Here is an 18,352-nt window from a genome sequence, read left to right on the forward strand (position 1 = left end):
AGACACTAAGAAACACAGACTTACACAGAACAGAAGGGGCACAGAGAAACATGAGGGGCAAGGGATCAAAACTAGAAACCATGGAATAGATCACATGAGTACAAAATACAAAAATCACAAAGAACTAAAAACGCTGGAGGGGAGACCCAGGATCCTGACAAGCTTAGAATAATCAACATTCGTTCCTGTAATTATCTCGTTCTTCTTCCACCCCTGATATAATCTCAGTAATGAGAAAATATCAAACAGTTTCTCACCTTTGCAGAAGAAAATGATCACCACAGAGAAGCAGCTGTTGGAGAGCCATTGCTAACTGCACCTGTTTCGGGTCATCTTAGACTTTGAATATGTCAAATTTATGTCCAGCTCCACCTGTTCCTTGCAGTCATCAGGGCCCCACCAAAGAATCAGGTCAGACTTGTTGGTCTTTGTGCTTTTTTGACTGCACTGAAAGTTGTAGCAAGTTCAATTTTAAATCACAACAACTGTCAGCTGAAGCTGCTTTATACTGTAAGGTAGACCCTACAGTAGCAGGTGAAAGTCCCCACACAGCAGACTGTAATCACACCTGATCAGTTTGTTACTGGTATCATGTTTTTGGGATATGTTACGCACACTTTAGAGCAAACATGACACTTTGTAGGTTACAAATAATCCGGTTAAATTAACACCACAGGAGAGAGAGGGGTCAGTGTGTGTACATGGGTCTTAATGTCTTTGTGTGTATCACTAGTGGGTGGGTGGGGTTGATCAGGGCCAGGCTGGCCCTTGGCCCCAGGGGGACTTGGTCTCCTCTCCCCACTGGATGCTTCAGCCCTTCCCTGGGATCCGGGGGCTGGATTGTCCCTGGGGTCTCCCTCCGTCTCCTGCTGGGATGGAGACCCGGATGTCACAGAGGTGTGTCGGGTCTCTGGTACTCTCGGGGGCTGTGGATGGTCCAGTTGTCCTGGTTTCATCTATGTCTGCCTCCAGACACCTGGGGGGGGGGGCGTCCCTGCAGCTTCCCACCCTCATTATCAAGTACATTTGGGACATTCTTACACTCACACACACAATAAGAAGATAGTTGTGTCCCAGGTGTCGTATCTTTGTTTTGTTTTTCGGTCTCTTACAGGTGCAGCAGCTGGCGACACATTTTATTTGTTTCTATCATAAAGCCCTCAGACAGGTTTCCTTTTTGTTTTTCCTCTGATTTGGTTTAGTGACCAGCCCACTCTGCTCACAGGATTTCTACTCTTAGTGGGTTTAGAAACAGCAGGCTGGCTCTCACAACTGGATCTTCAGCACAGCAGGTGGGTGTCTGTGACTAACAGGCCAGGTAAACAGCTGAAAGTGAACCGAGAGAAAGTCTAAACAGTGAAGCAGCCACTGCACTGACTGAGTAACATAACAATTTGATGAAGATGATGAGGAGAGGTCCAGGTTACAAAGATAACTACTTTTTCTGTAATCACTGAGATTTAAAAACCAAAAAAATCGACAGACAACAGATGCACAAGATCATTGATGACAGTCTTCCTTTGGTATTTTGTTTGCTCACTAAAGCACAAATCTTTTTCCTCACTCTGGATGAGGACTGGATTAACTTTCAGTGAACCACCAAATAAACACATCGGTGCTCTCTTTCTGTCCACACACATAGCAGCACTGCTGGTCTCATTCTGTTCATATTTAACAAAATAAAATGCAGACATCAGTGTACACATTGCCCCACAAGCAGGAGTAATGTGGCCCCGGGTTTGAGACCCCTGCTCTAAATGGACTGGCTCAAAGCAGGAAGTTGCTCATAAAGCCACGGCTCATATTTTTGCTGTAATGTCATCAAATGTCATTTTTGTCACATGTACCAAGACCGAGTAGAAGGCACTGACCACTGCACTCTTTCATGGATATTCAACACTGTGACCCAAACCCACTGCCAGCACCCAGCATCAAACACCAAAGGACACACTGAGCAGGTCCACCAGAGCTCCCACAGCTTTGCTCTCATGGGGTTTTGAGCTGTTTTTGAAGCAAAACCAACTACAACCTGACAGGGCCCAGTTCAGTCTTTTAACCCGGCGAGGTGTGATTGCGGATGTCCTGCAGGTGCGTTCGCCTATCCTGCAGTGGCACCGATGACCATGCCCTGCCAGAGATACACTGGTAATTTTCCACTTTGTTTTTATTTGTAGTGCTTTTCTTTGCTATGAGCGTATTTCAGCAAATAGAGACCTTGGATTGTTTCACCGAATGACGGCCTATTCTGGCCCATCGGTGGGGTACTACACGAGTGATGACGAGGAGATAAGAGGAACATTGTGTTAATGCTCCTTTGTTAACAACTGGACAATAAAGTGTCGTCATCCCCCCCCCCCCGCCGGAAAAAAAAAAAATATCAGGCCTCGAATAAATCTTCTATAAATTTTTATTTTAATAAAAAGTTAAAGGTAAAATATAATTACTATATACAGAGATATGTTTGAGAATAATAAATCCAGGCAATGCAAGTTCCCCTCACCAGGTCGGCATGTTATGTGTGACTGTAAATGTGGAATTCTACTTGAGAGGTGGAATTGTTTAATTTGATGTGATATACTAAGAATTTCCTGATCTGAGAATATATTCTCCCTTTTGGAAAAGGATAAAAACAAAAATGATAAAAATTGCTATTCTGTTAAGGTAGACAGACAGACAGACAGACATGTTGTTCGAAATTGAGTAAGAGAACAGCTGCTACAAAGGAGAAAATCAGAGAAAGACAATAACAGTCACTTTGTGATATAAAGACTAGACCTTCAGTGTAGAAGTCTACAGTCACTGTTTCTGCTTTCACAATAGATGCCAAGGTAACTTCTGTTTGTCCAAATTCATTAAAGATGTCATAACATAAAACTCTAGATGTGCTGTTCAAAATGTCTTTCTTAGTGTCTTATGCTTGTTCACAGCATGAGGGGCTAACAGAACTTCATTTGGTTGTCTCATAAATGACTGTGTGACTGATTTAAATTCAGTGCCACACATACTTATCCACACAGGGAAAAGCAGGTGGTCACACCTTCACAGAATCATGTTGTAATCACTTCAAATTCATACACAGAAATTTGTATTTCAAAGCATGAGTTCTGTTGACTTTGTGTTGAATCACACAGACAGCTATATTTCAGACAAAGTCGATTTTATTAGTGTTACTGTGTGTTATGTTAAGGCACACCATCATTTTCATCAAAATCACTTCTCAAAGTCTGACAAATGCATATTTTTCTTCAATCAACCTCGCCTGATACTTATCACAGCTATATTGTGTAAATCACTTCTCTATAAATGCTTCAAGTTCTCGTCTTCATTTTGTCACCTTTGTCCACCGAGTCCCTAAAGAGTTACTCAGTTTCTCCTCCAAGACTCTGACAAAAGTGTCACGTAGTGTCAGTAAGCAGTCTTCTTTGAATGAAGAGAGCCCACAGGTTCGTGTTTTAAAACATTTATTCTGGAAAAAGTAAAGCAATACTCTTCATTTTGTGTCCAGCTTCCCTGAAACACACAGACACTGTCAAGCCAATAAAACGGGTCTAACAGCATTACTTGTTGATGATGTTCACACAGATGAGATTTTGTTATGTGACGGCTGTGTGCAGGCAGGAAAAGGACCCAAATGCAAACTTTATTGCTGAACAGAAAAACCACACAAAACCTAAACTGGGCAAAATATAACAAAAACGCACAGGAAGAGACACACAGCACGAGGGGGATTACAACACTGACACAGGCTGTATCCCAATTCAGGGTCTGCAGCCTTAAAGGCCGCATTTTAAGGGCGATTATGTCACAGCGACGCAACGAAGGCTGTCCCAATTCAAAGGCTCCTTGAAATGCGGCCCTCAAATGCGTCCTTCATTTCCCTGAATTTTAAGGATGTGTTGGCCCGAAATATCCCAGACTTCATAGCGCGGCAGTGGGTGTGGATAATTTTGCCGAAAAAGACGGCAGAAGAGGGGTGGGCGAAGAGTAAACTTTTAAAAGTAAGTACTGAATATTATGTCACTTATTTATGTGCAAATGTTTTTATAATGAAGTACATTAAAACATTAATGTTGGCCACATGTCGGCAAGGTTATGTGACATTATTGACGTTTGTACTAACTTGGTCTTAAAGCCTCTACTTCTAAATATATATATATAGTTGACCTTAATCTTACAGAGAATGTGATGGTTTGCACCCCTGATGATCCACCAGGACAAACTCAGCAGTGTGTGAGGAAGAGGAGGAGGAAGAGCCAGCAGCAGCTGACAGATGGAGAGAATAGAGAGACTGTTCCCTGTTTGTGAAGGACTGCTAGAAAAGTTTAACATAACTATTTGTCTGTCCTGAATCAGTCTTATTAGGTAATGTTCAAATAATTTGATCATTCCAGTGTTTTCAGTGTGGGTTTAATAGTTCTCAAACTACCTCAGTAACAGATCTCAGTGCATAAAATCTGACGGTTTATGTTCTAACTTTGTTACAGTGCACAACCACAGGGTTCTGTATTAGGTCCCCTTCTATTTATCGTTTAAATAAACAATCTTGGGCTAAATGTGCCAGATGCAAACTTGCACTTCTATGCTGATGATATGCTCTCAGGTAGGATGGCCTGCTTTAGAAAGTTGAAGAAACTCTCATTTATACAGTTTTATATATAAGGCGATACTTGGGTTGCTGCCTTCTTATACAGTGGGGCAAAAAAGTATTTAGTCAGCCACCGATTGTGCAAGTGCCCCCACCTAAAATGATGACAGAGGTCAGTAATTTGCACCAGAGGTACACGTCAACTGTGAGAGACAGAATGGGAAAAAAAAAATCCATGAATACACATGGTAGGATTTGTAAAGAATTTATTCGTAAATCAGGGTGGCAAATAAGTATTTGGTCAATAACAAAAATACAACTCAATACTTTGTAACATAACCTTTGTTGGCAATAACAGAGGTCAAACGTTTACTATAGGTCTTTACCAGGTTTGCTTGTTGCTTTCTGTTCCATTTGCCCGAACTGAATTTGGTTAAAGAGCTTTTTGTCCATTTATCACCCTTTGCTTGGAACAAACTGCAGAACGAATGAAAATGACTGAATTCATTTCATTCAGTGCTTTTAAATCTAAACTACGAATCCTTGAGGCCAAGTCCATCACATGCAACTGTTTCATTTAGATTGTGTCACGGTTGATGATGGCCAACCGTGGGGAAGTGAAGAACGCCTGCATCCACACATATATATCTACAAGCAGGGACAACGAGGGACAGCAATAACAAAAAATACATATTATAATACAAGTCCAAAACTGCTTGATTTTCATTTTAACTGATTTTTTATTTTTATTTGAACTTTATTGAATTTTACTGAATTTTATTTAATTTTATTTAATTGTATTTTTATTTTTTCATTTATTTTTGCACATGTTTTGTTGCTGCCTGTGTTTAATTGAGTAATTTCTGTAAGTGTGAGACACTTGCTGCTGCCTATCTTGGCCAGGTCTCCCTTGAAAAATAGGTTTTTAATCTCTAATGGGATCTTCCTGGTTAAATAAAGGTTAATAAAATAATAAATAAAATAAATATATTGACTTTGAAAAGTCATGGATTTATAATTGACTGTGAACGTTAAGTTATTATCAGTTAGACTGTTTCTATTACTTCCACTCTGTCCACCACTGTGATCCATGGTTGATTGGGAAATTATAGTGAAATGAGGTTAACCCAGAAGTAGTATTATACCTGCACTTTTTTTGCGCAGGTGCATAGTTTCCACCTTTTTTCTTTACAAACTGCTCCTTTATCTGGCAATTACACCTCCTATTGACTAACCGAACCTTCATAGTTTTTCCACCTTTTTCTTTACAACCTTTCCTCTCCTTTCCACTTTTTGCATATCTACATTGTGGAAATGTCATGGAGCTACGTTCTAGTTTGATGTTAACTGGTTTTATCATTAGGTGGCGCTGTTTTTATTTGTTCCTGTGAAAGCTGTAACAGTGACAGACTTGGTTAGATGAAGGTTTATTTGTCTTCATGAACACACGATCAGATTATAGAGCTCATATGGAATCATGACACAAACATGGTTTTACCTGCTTTTAGTGACAGACTTTGTAATTCAAGCTGAGGATACAATGGTGTGATACAAAGATTTACAGCACATGAAGCAGAAACATTCAAACCATCACCATATCTGAACTAAATCAAAACAAATATCCTGCTACAGTTTAATAATGAACCAATCCAGCAACAATGAAGGTAGAAACCAAGATGTTCCTGACTCTGGTAAAGGAGAGGAAATGAAACACAGACTGCTCTCTGCACATATCTAACCTGCAGGTAATAATCTGTTGGTCATTTTTCTCCCATTTCAAACCCAGAGGCTGTAAACACTGAGCAGAAACACAGAGTTCACCCCAGAAAATCTACATGTCCAGCTAAGAAGTGACTTTATGTTTGAACCTTAGTGTTTTATACAAATAAAATTAAATGTCTCATTTTTCCTCTGACTGACCCACTCGTGCTGCCCTCCTGTGGTCATGGCTGCAGACATGTCACAGTCTTCAGTCTTTCCCCCTGAAGCCCACCTCTCATAGCACACTACATAATCAGTGACCCAAAGCCACAAACGTGCAGTGCAGGAGTAGTGCAGCCCCAGCCACACGAATGGAGTCGAGGCGTTTTTGGCTCTTTCCTGGACCCATCGCTGCTCCTCAGGGTTGCTGATTGAAACCAGGTCATTGTAGTTTTCTCTGCAGTAATTCAAGGCTTCCTCCCATTTTTTGTTTTCTCTGATCAGAATCAGTTTATCTGCCATAAAATCAGAGAAAACATGAACTCAGTTAAATCTGGATGTTTGGTCCAGTTTCACTGGAAGAACAAAAGAAAACATTTCAGTGATTCTTCAGACGAATCAGTCGCTCTACAGAGAAATCTCTGTTCCAACCATCAGCTAAACATCATCACCTCTGACAGAAGTTCAACATACATGCAGAAATAAGTGGCTGAAGAAACATACTGACCTAAATCCTCTCAGTGACTCCAGCGGTTCATCTATTGGACAAACAGCTGAGATAAATCTGTGTAAACTCACCATCATAGCAGAAGAAAGGCTTTCTTTGGTCACATCCAGCAGAGCTCCATCTTCCTGATCTCTCTAACAGAGTCGTGGCACATGTCCTGTTGTTTAGTCCATCATTAAATGAGTCCATGTCCCAGTATCTGAAAGAGAAGTTACTCCCATCTGACCACCTCCAGCTGTCTCTGAACAGGCCGATCCACAAAGCTGTAGAGTCCTGCAGCTTCTTAAACTCTTCACTGTATATCTGATTGAGTCCACTGGCCAGGTCGGTGTGATGCTGTCTGCAGTAGCTCTGAGCCTGAGTCCAGGTCACAGACGTCTCAATCAAATGAAACATTTTATTGTCTTTCATTGTATCTGTCAAATCAACAGAAAAACACAAAAACATCTTTATCAACTAATTTCTCTCATTCTTCAAACTCTTTTTCAGGAACATGTGATGTAACACAGATTATAAACTAGATATTAATATTATTATATATTGTATCATCATATTAATGTCCACATATTCTCACCATCAAAGCAAATGAACTGTAATGTGTAAGTACATGGATAATCGTCCCACTTGTCTCTTGTCATCACACAGTTCTCAGGATATGCTCCATCATTTGGCTCTCCAGCTCCCCAACAGGTCTTATTTTCAGTGTATTCCTCCCCCGGCAGAGACCAGTGCCACCTCCTGTTGTCTCCTCCTGTGATGTTGTACAGTCCAATCCAGGCTTCTGTTTGACTCTGTGCAGAGTCTTGAAGTCTTGTCATGTCTGTCAGGTCAAACACTTTGGCCAGGTCTGTGTATTTCTCTCTGCAGTATGCCCGTGCTTCATCCCAGCTCATCTCTTCTTTAATAAAGTGGTACTCATACAGGTGACATGTGATGAAGACACACTGACCTAAAACAGAAGAAATACTGTTGAATATCTGCTGATACAAGCAGGAAACTCATGTTCCCATCAAACTGTCCAGTTTACAGGTCAATCCTTGATTTTCTCAGTCAGAGTTCATTTGTTTAATGAGTCCTGATCAAACTAAAGGATTTTAGGTGGAAACAATCAGGAGCCCTCGTAAAATGATCACTCACCCATCAGAAGAAGCAGAAACAGACTCCACTGCATCGTCGCTCTGTCACATGAAAATGACTTTTCTTTCATTTGGAGGAAACAATGAATCCAGCAGCTCTTCACTGTTTGATGGACACGCAGCTCTTTATATTAAACACAGATATCTAGTTTATCACACACTGCTGTAAGAAATATATGATTATTCTTAATAAATGATCATCTGTTTAAAATTGTCCATGAAGACAAAAGCAACAGTTCAAATGTGGTCCACACAGCACCTCTGTACACAGACATGTAACCTGCAGGTTTGAAACTTACATCTGGTTCTTCTCTGGTGTTCATGCAGACAGCTCTGCAGTAAATAATCATCTGTACTAACACACACTCTCTATGTACTCAGTATTTGAATATTAAGATACAGAATTTCCCCCTGACTCAAAGACACAGTGTAGATATCAGTTACATAGGGACTCATTTACATTAAGCTATGGAAAGAAGAAACACTGGACTGTCCAACAAGCAGAAAGAGGAAGTTTCTAATATCCAAACATGACCGCAGAGGTACACCTGAACAAGCCTCCACTCTGTGATAGAAACATGAATATGAGTCTGTTGATTTTTGAGAATATAAACATACTGCTTCCTGTATTGATAACTATCACTGGATTGTTCTGACGCTGACATGATCTTATAAACCTATCAAAGACTTTTGTGTGCACTGACGCAGAAGTCACATGTCTTCAAGCTCGCCCACCAAATTCACATATTACCAGGGGCCCGTTCTTCGTACCTCGCTTACTACATCCAAGATCAAATGACACATCCAAGATCAAATCATCGCGCTAACTTTGAGATCGCTATTCCGGTTCTCCGAACACACCTGTTGTTGACGATTAGTATAGCTGGATGAAGTAATGCGAGATCACTGGGTGGCTTAAAAGGGGCTACGCATCGATAGTAGAAACATTGATCGGCAACCCTGTGATTGGTCGGCGAAGATGTCGAAGGCGCGCGCACAGTATTTTACGGCAGCAGAGCAAGAACTCTTGATTGAGGGATATCAGGAGTTTCAGAGTTTAATGAAAACGCAAGGGAACACCGCAAAGGCTGCAAAAGCAAGGAGAGAGGGCTGGCAGAAAGTTGCTGACAAATTAAACTCGTAAATAATTTATTATATTATATTACATTATATCCTCTTTCACATTAGAGCCACAACAGGACCCACTAGAACATGGGAACAAGTAAAAGTGAAATATAAGAATATTCCACAGAATGGTAATATTTATCACTTATATTGCTTTTAGTCTCTTGAAAAGAGACCCTGAAAAAATCTTTTTGTTTGTTTATAACAGCAATCAAGAAAAGGGCAGAGCAAATAAAGACAGGTGGTGGTCCTGCACCCCCTCGTGTGTGTATGTGTGTGTGTGTGTATATATATATCTATATATATATAGATATATATATATAGATATAAATATACATATATATATTATATATATATACACACATATAAGGAGGAGGAAGGACAGGAAGGATCCTGTCAATCCCATCTATCCCGCAATATACGCTGAATTCTGAAGACTCTCCTTATCAATCTTGCACCTTCCGCAATGGGTTGCTCGCGTACTTTGCGGTGTTCTCCTGCGTTTTAATTAAACTCTGAAACTCCTGATATCCCTCAATCAAGAATTCTTGCTCTGCTGCCGTGAAATACTGAGCACGCGCCTTCGACATCTTCGCCGACCAATCAAAGGTTTGCCGATCAATGTTTCTACCAGGGGCGATTCTAGGATCAGGGCTTTGGGGGTGCTGAGCACCAGGAGAGCTGCCCATCCAGGCAAGATCAACTTTACTTGTCACAATGAGACTTCTTCCCTGTCTCTGTCAGTCCCTGCATCCTTAAATGTTGTCTCGAGTCCTCTCTGACTGTCTCTTTGGTGCATTTAAACCCCTGTTCCTCCCTGTCCTCATCGTCTGTTGTCTTCGTCTCCGTTATCAGTCATCATAATTTTACCATCTCTGTGCAAGTCTGCAAATTTCTTTATTAAATCATAAGATTGTTAAATTCATCAAGTCTCTCTGTGCCTCGGTCCTCGTCACAAAACATGACATCACTGTTTTGTGCATTTTAACACAATCTAATCCCCACATTTGTGAAAGAAAAGTAAAACACTTTTTTTGAAAAGTCTGTAACAAAACCATCAAATCTGATAAAGGTTATTTAAATGCTGCAAAAGAAGAATGGATTGGAATAAAAAAAATACATATCCTAATCTTAATTACTGCGGGAGAATAATGAATGATGCTCACAGTGAGTAAGAAGTAAACTGAGTGCATTTTTTGGACAGAGACTCACTTTTAATGTGTATGTATAATATAATACAGATGCATTACAAAAACACTCCCAAAACAGAATAAATTATTACAAAATATTAAAAAATATATATAAAAATGGAGGCAACTTTGCCTGTGGTAGAATGTATACCATGCATGAAAAAATCTTTACTGCAGACACTAATTTTACTAATTTAATAATACTAATTTTGTGCTGTAAGATTTATGAGTTTCATGCTTTCATAGTGGTACTTAGGAGAGCTTGACATTTTTATCAGGTGGTACACACTGTAAAAAGTTTAAGAAACACTGATAAGTGTATGTGTGCTTTTGGAAAACATTTAAAGCTGCTGTACAGAATCTTTGAAACAAGCTAGCTTAAATCTCCAAAAGTTGAATCTGTTCATCTGGACGTAGCGTTTTGTGGGAGAAACGTTTCGTCACTCATCCAAGTGACTTCTTCAGACGAAATGTTTCTCCCACAAAACGCTACGTCCAGATGAACAGATTCAACTTTTGGAGATTTACTTTCCTGGATGATTGAGAATGCATCAAGAAGCTAGCTTAAAACATTTTTAGAATATAAACAGAGCATCTGCTTCTCTTTACAGCTCCTCACTCCACCAGGGCTGTTTGGCACTTTCTGATAGTGCGCAAATGTGATGTACGTACTGCGGCAGTCATACAGACAACTGTACGGTCCAAAAGTTGGCCTACCTATTACTGGCTGAGGTTTTAGTAGAGTTGTGGCTGAACTACATAAAAATATATAATTAATTTTAATCTCCCCGATCAATTACAATGTTATGTTGGAATGTTGTTAAAGAAGGTCAAAAATGTTTCAACCCAGTTTGTTCAGCAGATTCTGTATAGCAGCTTTAATATAGGGAGAACACAACTTACAGATTGTGTGAGCAAAATTAGTTTTTTTTCTCTTTGTCAGTTTCATAGTTTCTGTTTTGCCTGTCACTGTTCCCTGTCTGTTTTCTTACCTGGTTCTTCCTGACCTTGTACTTTCTCCTCACGTTCTCCTCTTTCCTCTCTCCCTCTTCAGACTGACAATCATACACAAATAGATTGTATTCAATTAGATGAAAAGTTACATTAATATTAAAAAATACTATTAAGATCACTAACAAAAAGTCCTCTCTCAGTGTACTTTCAACCAAAAGGCAAATAACCAAACCACATGAACATCGAATAAAAGATATAAATATTGAAACACTGATCCAACATTATTTTTGATTGACGGATCATTTGATTTTACACTTTTACCTGAATGTGGCTCCTTTTTTTGAAAAAAACTTCCTTATATCCATTATGAACCTGGCTGTCTCTCTGTACACAAACACACAACAGGAGTTATAAGGTTAATGGGCATTCAGTCAGTTAGCTAGTTAGTATCCATTTCAAACAGGACAGTGGTAACAACAGCAGGCTACGGACAATTTTAAGTTTTAGATTTTAAATAGGATGTAAATTTCAATGGGAGCAACAGGACGGTCAAATGTCGCTTATTTTACTACAGTGTAGGACGGATTGTAGGGTAGCAAACATAGTTGAGAAACACCAACACTGCAGGTTACCTGGTGTAATGTTTTTCAGCTAAAAAGAAACATGGTCTGACTCCTACCTAACTATATAAAGAGTAACCGAAGGTTAAATGCAGCTAACATGTCCTGTTTTAAGCCAGGCACTTACAACTCCGCTCCGCTGCATCTCAGCCGCCATCGCTCTGGCAGCAACGGCGCTAGAGCCAGAGCAGGGGAGAGCCGAGCTGGAACAAACCATTATGGGAGGGGGGTTATCTATACTTTTGTTGTTAAAATGTTACGTCTCAACCAAGTACTGTATGCTTTTTATATTTTTAGTAGTGTGTCACACAAACAGCAAATATTGTCAAAAAAGTAAAAAATCTTTGGGGGTGCTTTGATTCATTTTGGGGGTGCTGAAGCTCCCCCAAAAATGGACTAAAATCGCCCCTGATCTTAGCAGAATGATGTAGTCTATTTCTGCTCATTATTATCGCTGTGTTGGATTATAATTCTGAGAAGGATTTGGACGTCCATCATTTACAGGTGGACTGCAGATTCTTAAGCCTTTTAAGGTTCTCCCTGTGAATTGTAACTTTGAGAAGATGTGAGATCTATCAGGGAATCGTAGCTTCCTGATTATTTCCATTAACACAGAGCACTGAGGTGGAAAATACCTACACTACTGGAAGTGCCTATCTCACCACCAACCTCTCTCCTCCAAAGCTAAGAACAGCATCAGAATTGGTTCAGAGTGGGTTAATTAAATCATTAGAATCGATTTGATTATAATTTCTTTAATCTGCAATTAAAGTCTAAACTGTGAGCAAAAGGTGTAAATCTGAGTATAAATCTATTTAAGTCCAAATAGCTCTAACTGGTTCCTTGAGCTTTTAAAGTTATGTCTTCCCCTGAAGCCTGTGGTCTGGGCTTCTAAAACCATCTCTAGTTAACAAGTCCCACGATCTAGACGAGGCTGTCATAACATAAGTGATTATTAGGAACTGACTGCAAGGCCACTCAGGTTTGTTCATATCTTTCTCTAAAAAACACATTAATGTTTTGCAGGAACTAATTACTGAAGTTAACTCAGAAAGATAATTTTAGAACATATTTTCTGTTTCTTCACATGACTTTGGAGATTTTCCAACAATCATTCCTCACATGTTCATGTTTTTTTTTTTTTTTTAAAGAAATCACTAACAGCATTTGCGAACTTTGTGATGAAAACCTTTCTACCTGGATTATCTTTGTGCGTTTTTGTCCTATTTTACATCTGTAGATCTGGTGAATATTGAAGCTTTCTGAGCTCGGTGTAACCTCAGAAAACCACTGTTGATAATAACACCATCATTCTGTTGTTTGCTTTATATGTTATTTAAAACTAGAGTGAGCCAACTACATACTGTACACCTGAGTGTCAGGATAATGACAGCAAAGCTGATCTAACCTGTCAGCCTGTGACAACTGGATCTCCGCGATTTATCTGCCATAAAGCTCTTTGTTTGTTTGTTTTTTCTTTATCACTTTAACACAGTGAAATGTTTACAGTATTTACTCCCAAACTGATAATGTACTTCTGCTCTTTATGGTTGATGATTTATGTTTACCGTGTTCTTTAGGAAAGTCCTTCATAGCTAAACGAGCCATCTTCAGGTTTTGTCTGCAGATCTGTTGATTAGCCACAGCTTCTTCATACTTTCCTTCAAAGCCTGGATGATCTGCAAAGGCTGGCAAAGAATCGACTCCTTTCTGTTTGTTGAAGTCTGCGTACCAGACCACCTCATCATCCAGGATCAGCACATTCTCTCCATCAGTGTCTGAACAGCCGCTGACGGAGTTCATCTCGTACAGACCTGAAGAGATCAGAGGGTTGATTCAGTGTCTGTTATTCAGTCCTGACTCTCAGCAAATGTGAGTCACACAGGAACCATCAGCCTGATACTTTAGTCCTTAAATACAGCGTTCATTAAAATCTCTTTTTTTAACCTATTAGTCACACAAAATAGATCTTTTATATATGTGTTTAATATTTGTGTTTTTCTGATTTTTTGTCAGACTGGGGAAGAGTGTTTGTGTTGTGGACAAGCTCATATTTAGACAAACAGTGTCCCAGTAATCAGCTGGTGAAGTTTAACGATCACGTGATAAATGAATGTGCGTGCTCCTCTCATCTGTTTCTGACTTCTGACAGAGTTCATTTGCTCACAAGGATTTTTAACAAGTTAATTAAAATACAAGAGTTAATTAGAGTGACTCAGATACTCACTATCAGCAGAGACACAGAGGACCGAGGAGAGGAGGAGGAGCAGCACCCGCACCTTCATCTTTATTGTCATCAGCAAGAGCTCTGTGACTCTCTCTGAATGTCTGTGAGCTCGAACACAAACGGCAGCCAATCACAGAACAAGGACCACATGATGTCATCAGTGTCCAGGCAGACAGAGGCACCACAAACACACACAGACACACAAAAAACTGAAATTAATAATGACATTATAATAAAACTTATATTGATGAGAGCCAGATGAAGATCACATGGATGGAAAATAAATATCTGATAAAAAAAAACAAAAAAAAAAACAAACACACGGAGCAGGTGGTCAGGTGACTCAGATGGTCAGGTGATCTGGGACTGCTGGCGCACTGAGGACACCTGGTGGACGGATGAAGAACTGCAGAGGTGATCTGCTCAAACCTTGTTTAGTCCAGGAGGAGTCGGGGTTCCTCCTGTGAAGGGTGGAGCAGCTGTGATGGCTTTAGCCTTCTACTGTGAGCTTAGATGGACCATCATCAGTCTCTGAGAGGCTGAATCAGCTCCAGTCCTACTCTGTCTCTGAACTACTGAACCCTGAGACGACTTTAAAAATCCGAGGGACTTTTGGGAAAAGCTGAAATTGAATTCATGTTGATTTTTCATCCAAATCCTCATTAAGGTTCAAGACTGAAATCTAAGTGTTAAATAAATGTTGAATCAATGTTAAAATACCGGTGAAGCCTTACAGTTGTTCTCTCATAACTGACGACCTGTTTGTAACTGTAGTTATGGCACATGTATTTATTTTTTTTGGCCATGTTTAAATTGTGTAGTTCATAATATAAATCTATGATGCAATATTATTTTGTGATTTTACACACAATTTGTTTAATATATATGTAATAACTTTATGGTTATTTGCATCACTTTATAATTTTATGTCTAACATTTAAATGATTTTTATGGCATTTTGAAAAGTAACCTTGGTTGCTGTTTAGAGAGATAGTGTTTATGGTATGGTGGTCTTTGTACTATGTGCACTGAGGAGTCAAAGTAAAAGTTGATTGCACACTGTCCTGTTGGTATTTATTATGGAAAAGCATGTTTGAGATAAACTGTAGTCTGAAGTACAGCCACAGCCCAAAGAGACACAACAAAAAGCAGAAACCAGAAGGTTACATACTTACAGTTGACCAGGCAACATCAAAGATATTGAAAAGTCATGGATTTATGAAATTAAACCTATTATCAGTTGGACTGTTTTATATCACCCATCTGAAAGTGGTACATCCCTTGAGAAAAGTCTTTGGCTTATGGCAGGCTGCCAAAATGGCAAAAACTTCTTTTTTGTCGAACATCATTGCAACTAATAGTCACAATCTCCGAGTTCTGTTTAAAATCTTTAACTCAGTGATTAATCCTTGCTCTGATGTTTCGAGGGAGGCCTCTCCGGCTCTTTGCGAAAAATTTCTAAATCATTTTATAGATAAAATCTCAGTGTTAAGGGCTCCAAATTCTCCTGCAGTAAATCAAGCCCCAGTGTCCGAATGTTCAATGGTTTTTCAACAGTTTGAACCTGTGTCATTCTCTACTTTAAAGGAAACAATTAATAAACTGGGAAGCTCAAATTCTTTGCATGACATTAGTCCCTCTCGTATCATTAAGGATGCATTGAATACAATCGGGTCCTGTATCTTATTTTTAATGAACTCATCTGGCTTTGTTCCAACTGTCTTTAAACGTGCAGTCGTGCAACCTGTTATCAAGAAAAGCAGCCTTGATGATAAAACTCTAGCAAATTACGGGCTGATTTCTAAACTCCCCTTCATGTCAAAAACAAAAAGAGAAAATAGTGTTTCAGTAGGCAACGGGTGAAGTGTCTTGCTCAAGGACACAACGACCGAGACTGTCCAAGCCAGGACTCAAACAGGCAACCTTGCGATTACAAGGCAACCTCCCAACTCTTGATCACACGATGTACAGTTATTAAAGTAAATAAAATGAACTACAGATAAGAGGCAAACCCAGGTTGTAGTGCGAATTGGTTGATTAAATTGCAGTTATAGCGCAGATGTAAACATCTATGATTGTTGGGAGCGGTTTTGATTTTACAGTCTGACAGCTGCAGGGAGGAAGGACCTGCAGATCTGTTTTGATTGGAAAATTATAGTGAAATGATGTTGCCCCAGAAATTCTGCCATGAAACCAATTTTTGAAAGTTGAAAAGTTAGAATTTATATTTGAGTGGCGAAAAGGAGAAAACCACTGCTCAGCAAAAACAATACAAACCCTCATCTCACATCTGCCAAAACCACCACGATGATCCTGGTCAGAAACTATTCTGCAGACTGACGAGACAACAGCTGAACTTTAAGGTTTGAGTCCCATTAAGTCTGACATAAGCGTAACAGCATTTTATAAACAGAACATCACAGGAGCAGTCAGACGTGGTGTGATGGTCTGGGCTGCTCTGCTGCTTCAGGACGACATGAATTCTGCTCTTAGAAATCCTGAAGGAGGATGTCCAAACATCAGTTTATGTCCTGAAACTCAAGAGCTCTCAGGTTACGCAGAGAGACCAGCAAGTCCAACTCTGAATGGCTCAAAGAAAAAAGAATGAACTGGTTCTTATATAGCATTTTTCTACTCTGAGCACTCAAAGCGCTTTATACAACTTGTTCATTTTCCAAGATTTTTTTAGTGCCACCTAAAATACACATCCACACTTCAGTGGATGCATTGGGGTGCACCTAGGGTTAGTATCTTGCCACAGGACAGATTGAAGCAGACAGGGATCAAACCACCAACATTCAAGTAAGAAGGTCTAAATCAGATTGAGTTGCTTTGGGATGAACTTGAAAAACCTCAAATGTGGCTGAATTCAGGACCAAAACTCGTGTCTGAATTCAAGCTGAGGATACAAAGGTGTGATACAAAGATTTACAGCACATGAAGCAGAAATATTCAAAACATCACCATATCTGAACTAAACCAAACCAAATATCCTGCTACAGTTTAATAATGAACCAATCCAGCAACAATGAAGGAAGAAACCAAGATGTTCCTGACTCTGGTAAAGGAGAGGAAATGAAACACAGACTGCTCTCTGCAAATATCTAACCTGCAGGTAATAATCTGTTGCTCTTTCCTGGACCCATCGCTGCTCCTCAGGGTTGCTGATTGAAACCAGGTCATGGTGTTTCTGTCTGCAGTAATTCAAGGCTTCCTCCCAGGTTTTGTTTTCCCTGATCAGAATCAGTTTATCTGAACAAACATTAAATCTGGATGTTTGGTCCAGTTTCACTGGAAGAACAAAAGAAAACATTTCAGTGATTCTTCAGATGAATCAGTCGCTCTACAGAGAAATCTCTGTTCCAACCATCAGCTAAACATCTTCACCTCTAACAGAAGTTCAACATACATGCAGAAATAAGTGGCTGAAGAGACAAACTGACCTAAATCCTCTCAGTGATTCCAGCCGTTCATCTATTGGACAAACAGCTGAGATAAATCTGTGTAAACTCACCATCATAGCAGAAGAAAGGCTTTCTTTGGTCACATCCAGCAGAGCTCCATCTTCCTGATCTCTCTAACAGAGTCGTAGCACATGTCCTGTTGTTTAGTCCATCATTAAATGAGTCCATGTCCCAGTATCTGAAAGAGAAGTTACTCCCATCTGACCACTTTGAAACTATTAGAGTGGCAAAAAACGTCAGGACAACTGGATCTTGGGCAGGCAAGTAATGGTCACACTGGGGAGAGAGAAGAGCAGAGTTAGAGCTGTGTTAAAGTGGATTACCAGAAAGGGTGAGTATAACAGTCTTTCCAGCTTACTTGCAGGAGGTGGAGGTGTGGTACTAAGGGGGAGGTGATGTAACTCCTTAGGGTGTGAAAAAGGTGAAACGGCTGACCTGGGGTCCGCTGGATCCAAAGTGGTGAGCGAGTAGGAGGGCAGACAGGTGAGGTTTGGAGATATTTTCCAGTGAGAGGATACGAACCGAGATCCAAGTGGTGAGTGGCAGTCGGCACTGGAGAAAAGTCCTGAAGCACAAGAAACAAGGCAAGTCAAGCTACTTGAGAGCAGAAACATGAGCATGAG

The 18,352-nt window shown here is 39.9% G+C and overlaps 2 protein-coding genes across 5 annotated transcripts in view; both read right to left on the minus strand.

Annotated features, from left to right (window-relative positions):
• Positions 1 to 4,834: 4,834 nt before the first annotated feature.
• Positions 4,835 to 18,352, minus strand: part of LOC100710971 (RLA class II histocompatibility antigen, DP alpha-1 chain) — an 89,378-nt gene continuing 75,860 nt past the window's right edge. Inside the window, exons 1-6 of one of the 2 annotated variants that reach the window (XM_019357252.1) lie at positions 14,266 to 14,443; positions 13,607 to 13,852; positions 8,151 to 8,273; positions 7,588 to 7,962; positions 7,085 to 7,429; positions 4,835 to 6,801 (exon numbers count right to left, since the gene is read on the minus strand). In XM_019357252.1, coding sequence (XP_019212797.1) covers positions 6,455 to 6,801; positions 7,085 to 7,429; positions 7,588 to 7,962; positions 8,151 to 8,273; positions 13,607 to 13,852; positions 14,266 to 14,335 — 1,506 coding nt within the window. In that variant the 5' untranslated portion in view covers positions 14,336 to 14,443 and the 3' untranslated portion in view covers positions 4,835 to 6,454. Of the gene's footprint in view, positions 6,802 to 7,084; positions 7,430 to 7,587; positions 7,963 to 8,150; positions 8,274 to 13,606; positions 13,853 to 14,265; positions 14,444 to 18,352 lie in introns of those variants that run through there. The other variant, XM_019357253.2, reaches the window with a different exon arrangement.
• LOC100710440 (putative C-type lectin domain family 20 member A) overlaps positions 15,436 to 18,352 on the minus strand; it is a 31,719-nt gene continuing 28,802 nt past the window's right edge. For 2 of the 3 annotated variants that reach the window (XM_019357260.2, XM_025905432.1), the window contains 2 exons: positions 17,780 to 17,934; positions 15,436 to 17,556 (listed from right to left, as the gene is read on the minus strand). In XM_019357260.2, the coding sequence (XP_019212805.2) occupies positions 17,240 to 17,556; positions 17,780 to 17,934 (472 nt within the window). In that variant the 3' untranslated portion in view covers positions 15,436 to 17,239. The remainder of the gene's footprint in view (positions 17,557 to 17,779; positions 17,935 to 18,352) is intronic. The other variant, XM_025905434.1, reaches the window with a different exon arrangement.

Source organism: Oreochromis niloticus, linkage group LG3 (assembly GCF_001858045.2).
Source record: "Oreochromis niloticus isolate F11D_XX linkage group LG3, O_niloticus_UMD_NMBU, whole genome shotgun sequence".
Classification (NCBI taxonomy): domain Eukaryota; kingdom Metazoa; phylum Chordata; class Actinopteri; order Cichliformes; family Cichlidae; genus Oreochromis; species Oreochromis niloticus.